This window comes from Mustela nigripes, chromosome 10, assembly GCF_022355385.1.
Source record: "Mustela nigripes isolate SB6536 chromosome 10, MUSNIG.SB6536, whole genome shotgun sequence".
NCBI lineage: Eukaryota > Metazoa > Chordata > Mammalia > Carnivora > Mustelidae > Mustela > Mustela nigripes.
The window spans coordinates 54,376,673-54,388,855 of record NC_081566.1 but is presented as its reverse complement, the minus strand read 5'-3'; the positions used below and the strand labels follow the sequence as shown (position 1 = coordinate 54,388,855).

Genomic DNA, 12,183 nt, shown 5'->3' with positions numbered 1-12,183 from the left:
ACTGCAGAGAGCATGTCAAAAGGACTAGGGCGTCCCCTAATTCCCACTGGGGAAACTATCGGTAAACCTTAGCATAACTCCACTTTGAGCCTTAAACTAACAGCATGTGAAAAGATCAATATGAATAAATTCAAAACTAATTGGACCCCTTCTTTAAATGTTGACACAGTATTATTTATATCCCATAAATACCTTCTTGACTAAAATTCATCCTTGGAGATTGGCACCTGGCCAGTTCTATTCATATTTACTGTATTTATACAGTATACTGGGCCAAGCATAATATTTAAAACAAAATAGGCCTGAGGGCATATACAATATCTCTTATATTTTTACTTTTAGATCTCCACATTGCTAAAAATACGTAGTCTGAACTGTATAAAATGTCCCACAAAGGGCTATCAGTGATCTGTAATGATATATAGCTCATTGAGTATAATTAGAGCATATTTGTAATATTTGAGCTGAAGTCACTCCCTGAACACTAATAAGTTGGTGGTAAAAAATGAACCAGTGACCTTTCCCATGCCTTCATCTCTGGGGCTTATGACCCTTGTCAGATTCACTGCAAGAAATGACAGGCACTCTCCCTCCCTTCAGCCACTTCAGTGACGCCTGAGTTAAAAGTTGGGTGGAAAAGTCCTAAAGCGGGAAAGCTGATATATAAGCTAATGCTGTACTTTCAATTGGCTCCTTAAAAATATGGCGGAATGATTTCTTCTTTTCTTCCTTTTTTGGGGGGAAGGGTTCACTATATTCCAGTATAACTAGAAAGTGCTGGAAAATCAGTTAACCTACTTTCTATAAAACTATCCACAGTTCTTGCATAGTAGTATCCAATCTGCTCTTAATATGCTTTTCTGCCTCTAAACTTCACAGAAACCGGTATTCTTTGTATGAAAACTGACAGTATTCTTCCCAGCGCCCCACTGCACTTATCAGAGCTTTTAATCTACTTGGTGGCTGGAGGTAGGATGCCATGGAGAATCCACACACTGATCTGAGATGTCATCCTCTGAAATCCTAACATTCTGAGAATTTTTCTGGTTTGGGGAGTATCATTGTCCCGGGTCGGATCATGTTGGGTCTTTGGACTGAGGTATGCCAGAAAGAACAAGGAATCCACAGGCTCTTAGGTAACTGGCTCTCTCCACACCTGTCTAATGAGGAGGAAGAGATCAGACCTCAGTCTGTAAAAGTGCTGGCAATTCCTTTGAACTTCCGCAGGTAAACACGGTTCAAGTTCTATATAACCTACTTTACGTGCCCGCCTGCCCAAGTGCCAGGAGAAGGGATCCACGTGCTTGAGAAAGCAAACTGACTCAACTCTGTTTAGTCTCAATCATTCTGGACCAATTACAGCGAACTTGCTTTCTTAATATCTCCTTGGCTCCACCCCAGGTAGAAAGCTTTACTTCCTGAGGGGAAAAACCAGGGCGGTGTAGTTATCAGCTCTGTTGTGGACGGTGCCTGATTACAATAATAAAGCCATCCTGCCTGCCAGGATCTCCCGCATCTGCTCTGCTCCAGAACAAGAAGAGAAGAGAAGGGGTAGCAGAAAAGAAAGGTGGCCGCGAAGACTGGCGTGAGATCTGCCCGCTGACATTCTGAGACGGTCAAGTCCAAGACACGGCAAGTCACAAGACTAGGGCTTGTTGAACTAAAAATAAATATTAAAAAAGAAAAGTCCCACCCTGCAATTAGAACCTCTAGGCGAGAACTACCAAGATGGCCATATTATCTATTTAGGCAAGACACAGAGACATTGTGAGGGCGGCCAGCAAGTATATAGGGCATGGAAAGGGGAGGAGAGAAATGGGCAACCAATGAAAAAGTTTATGACTTGGGATTTGGAATAGGCAAATGTTGAAGTTTTTTTTTTTTTTTTCTTCTTCCTGGTATTTAACCCTCTCGGGTATCACTGGATGCTTCTTTCCTTCCTTCCTTCCTTCCTTCCTTTCTTTTTCTTTTTCTCTTTTTTTTTTTTTTTCCCTTAAGGACTTGGAAATCCTTCTCTGCTAACTGCCCTCTTCCCTCCCCCCAGAGGAACCGCACGATCAATCACTTCACGCCCGTCGCTACTGTTTGCCCCTGGTATTGAGGACGCTGCCCTCGCAGAAGCCAGTTTAAAAACATTAAAAACAAACAAAAACAAACAAACAAAAAACTCGTTTGTCTTCTACTGTCTGTGAGATTTAGGAACACACCGAAGTAACCGCAAGGAAGCCACAGAAAGCTCAGGGAGCCGAGGGCTCGAGAGGGAGAAAGATCAACGGTAAACCCGTCAGGAAAATGATCTGCTCCACCAGCGACCTTAAGAAGACAGGTCGGAGGGAATTCTGAAAAATAACGCGAAGTAAAACACTTTTTTGACGTCGTCAGAAGCGAAGTTGTCTTTCCTGCCACTCCAGGTGAAATCGAGAGGGGAACGAGGTGACAAGATCTCGCCTTGGGGGGCGGGGGTGTAAGCCCCCCGCTGTGGCAGGAGGTCCAAGAACTGGGGGTTCGGAGGTGTTTTGGAGGGGTCTCCAAATGGGGTTTTGTCCTGGCGATGCTGACATTTTTAGGGGCGTTAGAGACAATAGGGAAGACTTGGGGAACCCGCTGATAGGTCGGCCCCGAAAGGGGCGCCTTCCGGAGAGGCTAGGTTTGAGCCACCTTTTTTTTTTAACCCTTCGTGCGCCAGTTCGGTGGGGTCCCCGCGGAGGAAACCAGCCCACCGAGACGTCCGGGTCTAACTCGGCCCCGGGGAGCGCCCCGCGTGCGACAGAGGAGCGGGGCTGAGCCCTGGCTGGTGGCCGGGAAGAGACTTTCAGGGGCCAGAAGGAGAGCCTAACGCCTCGTACGGGACCGAGGCGTGGGGGGAAGGGAGACATGGAGAAAACCAAGTCGAAAGTGGCCGACTGCAAGCCTAAGGCTCTCAGGCACGCCACAGGCGAGGAGGTGGGTAGGACGCAGGGCCGGGGAGGGCAGGGGAGCGCGGCCCCGACCCCGGGCGGGAAGGGCCGTCCCCGGAGTCGTGGCGGCTCCGAGAGCCTCTGGCCGCGCTCAGCCTCAGGGAATGGGAGCGAGAGAACAGTACTTACTTTCCGAGGGGAAGAAGGGCGGCATGTCTATTTTGTAAACCTCCTTGGCGTAGTACTCCTCGTCGCTTCTCTCGCGCTCGCAGGCGGCCGCCCTCCGGCTCGCCTTCTCCTGGAGCAAGTCCCTGGTGCTGTTGTAGATGGAAATCACCTCCGGGGGCACTTCCTCGGGTTCGGGATAGTCTTCTGGGGGGCTGGTGAGCTTCAGCTTGCTCAGGATCTGCCCGCGGATCGCCTCGATCCTCTTGCGCATGAACTGGTCCATATCGAGCGTGCTGCAGGTAGACAGGCTGAGCGCGGCCGTGACCAGATGCAGGAGCAGAAAAGCGCTCAGCACACAGTAGTGCATTTTTTTTAAAGGTGGAAAAATTAAAAAAAAAAAAAAGTAAAAAAAAAAATAAGAAAAAAAAAGAGAAAGAAACCAATAACTCTCAAGTACAGATCAGGTAGATTTTTTTTTTTTTTTAATGCGAAACTTTTGCAAACAATCGAGAGTCAACGTCCAATAGAAAAAGGTATCTTGCTTGAGTTCCTTTAAAAAGAAAATGCAAGTCGTTCCAAAAGTGGAAATAGTAATACACGATGGGCAGGGGGGACTCTAACTTTGGGGAGTAAGAAAAAGTTTTCTTGGAGCGACGAGATGAGGGGGGAAAAAGAGACGAGGGGCTATTAGGAGGAATAAATTTAAGAGGAGGCAACGGAGTTCAGTGTGTCAGTTTCGGTGCGGAGTGGCGGATCTGAACTCGGCTCCTCCGGCCAAAAGGGAAGAGATGAAAAGGTCCCGGGGCTGGCAGCCGGCGAGCTGGCGGGAGGGGCGCCGGGAGCGCTGTGCGGGGGGCCGCCGAGGCTGGCCGGGCGGTAATTTAAGTATTTAAAGAAGGAGCGGTTCGGCCCTGCCTTCCACTGCGGCGCTGAGAGCAGGAGCAGCCGCGGCTCCGGAGCGGAGAGCGCACACGTGTGTGAGTGTGTGAGTGTGTGAGCGAGTGTGTGTGCGCGCGCGCCTGTGCGCGCGCTGGGGGCGAGCCGGCGCGCCGCGGGGAGGCGGGTGCGCTCCGCACGGCGCTCGGGACGCGGTCGGGTCCTGCGCGGGCCGCGGCGGCGGCGGCGGCGGCGGCGGCGGAGGCGGCGACGATCCTGCTCCCGGAGCTGCGCGCGGTGGCCGACAGCCCGGCCGGCGCGCGCCGACCCGCCCGGCTACTCCACGTCGTGCCGCCGCTCGCGGACGCGTCCAGCCTCCACCTCCCTCCTTCTCCTGCTCCTCCTTCTGCTCTCGCTCCAGACGCCAACCCGGCAATAGACGACCGGCTGCCGCCGTTGCCGTCAGCCCCGGGAGCGCGCTGCCTGGGCCGTGTTTCTCCTAAAGGGGCGACGAGGGGGTCCCTTGGACTCCCACCCCTTCCCAGCCTCTCCCGGTTCCTGTCCCACTCGGACTTTCTCGCGGCGGGTAGGTGGGCACTTGGCACCCTGCGACAGACCCTCTCCTCCGACTTCCTGCAGCCGGGCAGCCCCTGGCTCCGCTGCCCAGCGGCTCCCTAGACCGTTACACGGTTCTCCATCCCTTCCCCGTGTCTCCGTCCCTGGCGTCCTGCTCTTCTCTGTGCCCTTTTCTGTCTCTCGCACGCTCGTCTACCTCTCCTGCCTTGCTCCCTCCTCTCTCTCTCTCTCTCTCTCTCGTCGGGGGCTTCTGGAGCTCCCCTCGGAGCGAACCTTCTGCTGCCAGCAGATAACATCACGATCTTGCCTGGGAGGAGAGATTTATAAGTTCTCTCGGAACCACGTGTTTGCCTTCAACAAAGTGACGTGCTAGGATTACAGTCAGAAGTCCTCTCGTTTACTTAGACCACGAGCTCTCCCCGAACCGTGGAGGGGTGTGGAAATGAGGCCGGCCGCGGGCACGGGAGGGAGGAGGTGGAGTGTGCGCCCTGACAACAGTGATTTATGGTATTTACTTTATATAGTCATTTTGGACCGGTCTGTTGAAGGACAAGCTATCAGGCCTCCCGTTTTTACTTAATGTGGCTCACGCACAGCCTCCCAAACTCAATCACTTGCTCTAGAAAGTCTTCCCTTCTGTACTGTACGCACACAACTCTCTCTCTCTCTCTCTCTCTCTCGTGAATGTGCATCACACAGTTTACTCAGGATCCCCCCAGCCCTGAGACATGCTTCCAATCTAAGATTCACTTCCTACATTTTTAGTGGAATCATTTTCTGAGATCCCCTAACACTATGCTAGTACATCTCTCCTAAAGATTATCTTATTAGGGTTTGTTGTTTACAGTCTAGTCCCCCATTTGACTGTAAACTGATGAGAACATGAAAACAGCACTTTTTTTAACTTAGAGAATGAACTAGATGTACTTGTTTCACTGTATAAATGAATGAATACCTTAGCTTGCTGCCTATGCCACTACTTCATAGGGCTTTCTCTTCCTCGCCTTCTTCCCCAGCTAGACATCAGCAACCAACTTCATTCTTTCCATAGCATACATCCAGGAAGCCGGAATTTTAAAGTGATGTCTACTGCTAGGCACTACACACTACTTGACATTTTCATTTCAACCTAATCTCAATTAGATGAGTCTAAGAATGATTCTTGCCATGGTTCACTTTTCCCTTTGTCTTTCTATTTTACCTTCAGTTACTCAAAGTCAACATTTTCATTTCATCATGACGATGGCCATACTGACTAGACAGATGGTTTAAAGTGGAAACTCTGTTGACTATTCCCCCAAACTCAAAGCCTCTATATTATTCCCTAGTTCAGATATTTCTTTTCCATGGTAAGTGGTAGAGCTGCATTTTACAGTCAGGATCCGTTGCCTGCGGACTAAGATGCCCTATATAAACTGGTACCAGAACATGTCCGACAAACATGGATTCCAAGGTGATGGGAAGTCTGCGAGATATGCAGGCCCTGTTCCTTCTTGCAGATTGACATTTCCCATCATCCTGTTAAAGGCTCTGAAAATCTTGCAGGAAAAAAAAATTGTTCAGGTCTTTTAACGTAGCATATTCTGAACTCCCTTGAACATGGGATTCTTTACCTATTAGGGCACACTGGAAAACTCGGACATAAAGAGATTGTTCCAATCTGCTTCTGAAAGTTACAGATGAATCAGCATTAGTAGTTTCCTTTCCTCGAGGCCAGTTTCAAATTGAACTGTCTTGAAAAGAGCTGGACCACCAGCTGCACTTCTAGTAGCCAACAGAGATAGACACAAAAGGAGCTACTGTGGGGCTAGCTCTCCCCAGACTCATCAAGCTGTCACCCCTTTGAGTTCAGCTGGAGAACAGCAAAAAGATCAGCTCTACACTGAGGGGGAAAAGTGAATATTCGTTTGTTCTAGAAAGTAGAGCAAGACATGCAAACTAGAGCTGGTGACCGAAGATGCTGCGGCAGGTGACCTCCATCATGATACTCTGTGGAGGTCACAGGTTCAGCCTCCCTGCAAACCAGCGAGACTACCTCCGTGGTATAGACACAAACTGACCTGAGGTTAAGTGGATTCAGATTAGAGTACGGAGAGATTAGCCAAAGTCCATCTACTTCACTTCTAGAAAAACAATGTAAGTAATAAATTCTCCCGACAACCCTTCCCAACAGAAACATGTCATTCTATGTCCACAATGCTTAGTTCATGGAGCACTTATTGCTAACTCAGCAACCCCTGAGACCCCCTGGCCTAAGCCCAAGAGACTGCTTCTAATTCCCCCAAAGCCCAGGCAGGTAGGACCAGGGAGCGGCTGGTGAAATGTGGCATAGGCGAGTATAGCAATTCAGGCTAGCAGGAGTGGAGTCCCCTCTGCCTCTCAGAGGACCCTCTGAAGACGTAAACGGATTAAGACTGTCAGTGATGCGTCCCTGGGAATCACGAATGGACCCTTTCTTCTATTAAATAACTCTTTCAGAGCCTTTTCATCTCTATATTCAAGAAGTAAATATCCACTAAATTTATTGAGATCTTATTATGTGGGAGGGGCTTCAGACAATTTTCATGGTAAGAGGGTATGTAACTCATCTGGATCATCCTGATTACCTCGAAAAGGTATTTAAACTGTATAAGACATCTTGATTACCTCAAGGAGGCAGGAGAGCATAGTGGTTAAAGGACAGACTCCACAGTCAAGTGCTCTTGAGTTCAAATTTCAGTCGCTTTCTGGTTTTGTGATCCTGGCCACGTGATGCAGATACTGTGTTAGTTCTTCATCTGTGAAAAGGGGACAACACTTATTAACCGACAAGATTACTGAGGACTGAAGTACATCCACGAGGTACACAAAATGCTTCCAACAAACCTGGCACTTAGTATGTGCTCATTAAATGTCACTCAGTGTTCTCATATCCTCTCCCTTCTTCATTTTTGTCAGAGACGGTGTCATAAAACACACGTGGCCTCTACTCTTTCTCAGATATAAATAAACTGAAAAAGCTAGGGAAGATGCTAGTGAGACTTTGCCTCATGGTTAGGCCTCCGGGCAGTTTTGCTAAGTACATTTCCATTCAGTTATTTTAAACAGTCTGGTATTTTGCTCCCATGTATTGTAGGAAAGGACAAGAAGGTACACTTCTGGTGAACAGAACTCTGAATGACAGAAGCCCAGTTAAGCAGAAATTCCAGATTAAGGTCTCCTATTCTTCAATGCCCTAAAAGGGACTTCTTTGTTTTCCAGATCAGAGAGGCAGAGGGTGCAGCTGTTTCGACCACTAGCCCTTCTCTGCGCATTAATGGGCCTATTCACTTAAGTAATGTGGAATTCCTACAAATGTCTGATATCAAAACTACTCATTCCTGTCCAGGGTTTTACCCTGCGGATCCTAGGCAAGAGTTTAGGATGGAATAGGTCCTTCCTGACTCTAAAGAAAGAATAACTTCATTTGCAACAACTTTGAAAGTTGTTCCCACAAGGGTTTCAAGCATTATAAAACCAGGAAGTAGGGAAAAGAAATCTATAGAACTTAGCAACACTTGCTAAATGCAAAATAACCCTTTCACGTGAAAATACTACAAAGCCTTTTAGGTTCTTCTAATTTGATATGATACAACTCAAAACCCCTCTTTGGTTTATAAAAAATTTTCTCATGTTCTGTGTGTATTTCTGTAGCCAAATAAACTTTTGCTCTCAGAATAATGAAATGGAAAGGTTAGTGATTTCCCCAGGAAAAATAATCCAATTACTGACTCCATTTTGTATCTATAGGTTAATCTAAAACAGAAGTGATAAGGAGGGCACAATGCGCAGGAAGGAGAAAGCTTAAAAAGATCAGAGGTGGTCAGAGATAAAAGGATCAACTCAAGGGATAAGGAATAGAGAAAAATAGCATAGCAGAGATAAACTCACACTTTAACGGATACTCTGTGGGAACATTTATCTTACCCTTTGGAATTATGATTAGCTGATGGATTACTGCTTGTGGCTTTTGGGCCCTCACATCTCCACCTGTCACTACTTTTCTGTTCTGAGATTTCCAACGGGAGTAAGTCTTTTCTTGGGAGGCAGTCTCTCAGTGGCCTGGGCTTTGTCAGTCCCAGGGCCTCCTGAAATCTGCTTTCTTGCCTCTGCTGAAAGTCATCCACTAAACTAGCTTTTAGTGACTGATATAAATGAACATATGGGGACAGTTGTCATAGAGTTTCAGATGGATACATGCTTCGTAAAATGTTAATGTTGATAAAGGGAAGCCAGCAGCAGCATTTTCCTTAGTCAGGGTATGCGTCTGCTCCTGGCCCTGACGGCGTCTCACTACTTCCCTTACCCCAGCACCCCAGCAGTCCAGACACGCGGCACAAAGCAAGAAGCCAGAATTAGGGTGCTGGGGAGAAGGGCAGAGAGAGAAGTATTTCAACGAAGTAAAAATACAAATAAAAGATGAGTAGGGGAAAAGAGAAAGCAAATGATAAAGACATGATTATGTACCCATAATTTTAAAAAAATGACTATAACAACCTAAAGTGAAATTTTCATTTTTTAAGATACATATCCTTTGAATAAATCTGCCATCATCTCGGTGGGTATCATTTTGTGAAAATCTGAAGGTGTACATTTTCTTTTTTTTTTTTTAATTTTATTTATTTATTTGACAGACAGAGATCACAAGTAGGCAGAGAGGCAGGCAGAGAGAGAGGAGGAAGCAGGCTCCCCGCTGAGCAGAGCCCGATACGGGGCTCAATCCCAGGACCCTGAGATCATGACCTGAGCTGAAGGCAGAGGCTTTAACCCACTGAGCCACCCAGGCACCCCTGAATGTGTACATTTTCATTAGCGAAGTTGACAACCTATATTTCAAACCATCTTGCCTTTCTGTTGCCTCAATTATCCTGCAATTAAAAAATGAATATGGGGAGACTCACAGCTACAAACTTTTCCTGATGTTTAAGTCTTCTAAGTAAGCTCTTGTAATGAGGGTGACCGTATGATTTATCACACAAACCTGAGCACTAAGAGGATGATATTCATAAATACTTGATAAGACAGAAGGGGTAAACCAGGACTGTCCCAGATAGTCCCCTTACTTTGAAACGAAGGCACTTTAAAATCTGAATCAATAAGGTCAGGTGTTCAGCTGTTCTCAGTTACCATGGTGATATATTTTGCATATTTCCAAGCCTTTTTTATTCTTTGTGCTTCAGATTCTAATAATCATTATCAGAGCTAAAATTTGAAAAATACTTCCTTGTACAGCTTTAGCATTGATATAAACATGCATCACCCCAAAACTGAAGGCTTTAAGAGGTTAAGATTCTTCTGAGCCCCATGAAAGCCAGTCTCTCACATGGAAAGGAAGGAGATAAAAGATGTTAATAATAGGGATTAACAAGCATTTCATGTATTTTGTGCGCAAATTTGTTTCTAAATTTGGGAAAACGAACGACTGATAAAAGAATTTTAAAAGTAAAAATGAATTCTGTCTTCTTCTCATTTTAGTGTACAGAAAAAAGCATGTCCTCTAGTGCTCGGGGGCACCTACTACTGATTTTTTTATGTGTTGTTCTTCCATGTTTAATAGACAGTAGATGGCTTCACAAAACTAGAACTTCACTCAGTTGAAAGGCTGTTTTCCTGTTAACCTGAAAATTGTTGTGATCTAAATTCCTACAATGTCTGCTTTCTCCTTAGAGTATCTCAGTCATACCTATGTGCCCCTTTACAAAGGCAGTATCTTCACAGATTCTATCAATGGCGGGCTATTTACCATAAACCAAAGAAATAAATTTTAAAAAGTGGGTGTGTGCTGTGACCTGAGAACAACTTCAACAATACACAAACAGGATTTTGGTTGCCTGGTCAGTACAGATAAGATTTTAGGGTTTGCTTCTTTCAGAGATCTTTGTCTTTTAATGTTAATTAAGGTTATTAAACAATAGACAATGACACGGTCAACCAAGTTATTTGAAAAGTTGTAAAAATTAAATCTAATCAATGCCACAGTTGTACTGATTGTTCAGAGACTAGGCACTCATCTGGTTGAACGGAAAAAAATTTTTATCAATCATTTAATTCAATGATAGCCTAAATCATGCCACCTAGAGGAGAGCAGTGGTATTTCTCACAACTTCCTATATGGAGAAAACCAACATGCTCAATTTTCTGAGTATTTTCATCATAGCGTATTAAACAATCTACAAACATCATTTTGCTGTAAAATCATTTAAAAAACTAATCAACAGTGTCACCTCAAGAATATTTCCCATTGATATGTTGTTTCATTTCTAGAGGAAAAACACTGTATGACAAAAGCTACTGCACAAGAAAATGAAAGTTACAATTTGACATGTTGAACACACACATTTTCAGGAAAGATCCTAAGTCAGTAACAATGGAACTTCCATAATTCTAGTTATCTCCTAGCCAATAATATCCTAAGCTAAAATCTAGTCTTCCTGTATAAAGCATAACTGAAATATCTAAATTCTTAAGAGCAAATATGTCAACACTTAGCATTTTCATGAATCATCAAAATATCATTAAATAAGAAACAGTAGCATATGGGCAATATATTGTATCTTGGTAATGAAAAGAGCAACAGAGTCATGTCCTAAGAGATAAAACTATGGGATCCCACTCTAGTAGTCATGCAGTTCCATTTCTGCAGAATCCAGATAATTAAAACATTTTAATTACCAGACATATTTAAGACGTAAAATAAATTCTCCAACGGCACACGGTATAATAAACAGACAGAGGCAACTAAAATGAAGCCTGGGAAGACATGCTACTTGAAACTCTAACTTGCCACTGCCAGGAAGATTTTCACTTTTGATATGCCTTGTCCCCTCTACCTTCCCCAGGCCTTGGGTTCAGGCCCTAAGTAAATGTGACTGAAAAATAGAACATGTTCACTTATTTTTCCAGAGCAAAAGTTCAATTTCTATAATCTCATTTTCTTTTAAAATCTCATTTTCTGTAAGACATTAGTATCATCTAAAATTAGGAAATTAAGTGTTGTGTACAGCCGCTCTGTCAATTCAAGCTTGGACTTGACTGTATTAGCTGTGTGACCTTGCCAAGTTATTGAATCTACTACCTGTTCCCGCATCGATTTATTGGGGACAATAACAGCACCTACCTCATGGGGTTATAGGAAGACTGTGTAAGCTAAATGCATTATAAAACATGTAAATAGTATCCGGCCTATAATAATTACTGTATAAATGTTTATTATTATTACTTGCTCTGTTTCAACCTAAACTTGAATGATGGATGGGACCTGTCAAAAAAGATGGTTGAGCATGAAAAGGCAACATTTTAAAATAAGTCAAGGAAACAGAGATTCTCATTTCAAAATAAATTTCTATTAATCAAGAGATACAAAGTGACACAAGGGGGAAAGAGTCAAAATTTTTCATGCTCAATGTTCAAAGCAAGGTAACTATTAAAATTTAAAAAAAAAGAAAAAGTGGGGCACACCTGGGTGGCTCAGTCGGTTAAGCGTCTGCCTTCAGCTCGGGTCATGATCCTAAGGGCCTGAGATCAGGGAGCCCCACGTTGGCTCTCCGCTTAGCGTAAGCCTGCTTCTCCCTCTCCCTCTCTCTGCTTACAGCTCTACTTGGGCTATCTGTCAAATAAAAAAATAAAATATTTTAAAAAACTAAATGAA

At 44.8% G+C, this 12,183-nt stretch overlaps 1 protein-coding gene across 3 annotated transcripts in view; it reads right to left on the bottom strand.

The window, feature by feature from the left end:
• TGFB2 (transforming growth factor beta 2) overlaps window positions 1-4,124 on the bottom strand; it is a 77,143-nt gene extending 73,019 nt beyond the window's left edge. For all 3 annotated transcript variants that reach the window (XM_059413348.1, XM_059413349.1, XM_059413350.1), the window contains exon 1: window positions 3,087-4,124. In XM_059413348.1, the coding sequence (XP_059269331.1) occupies window positions 3,087-3,432 (346 nt within the window). In that variant the 5' untranslated portion in view covers window positions 3,433-4,124. The remainder of the gene's footprint in view (window positions 1-3,086) is intronic.
• Window positions 4,125-12,183: the final 8,059 nt, after the last annotated feature.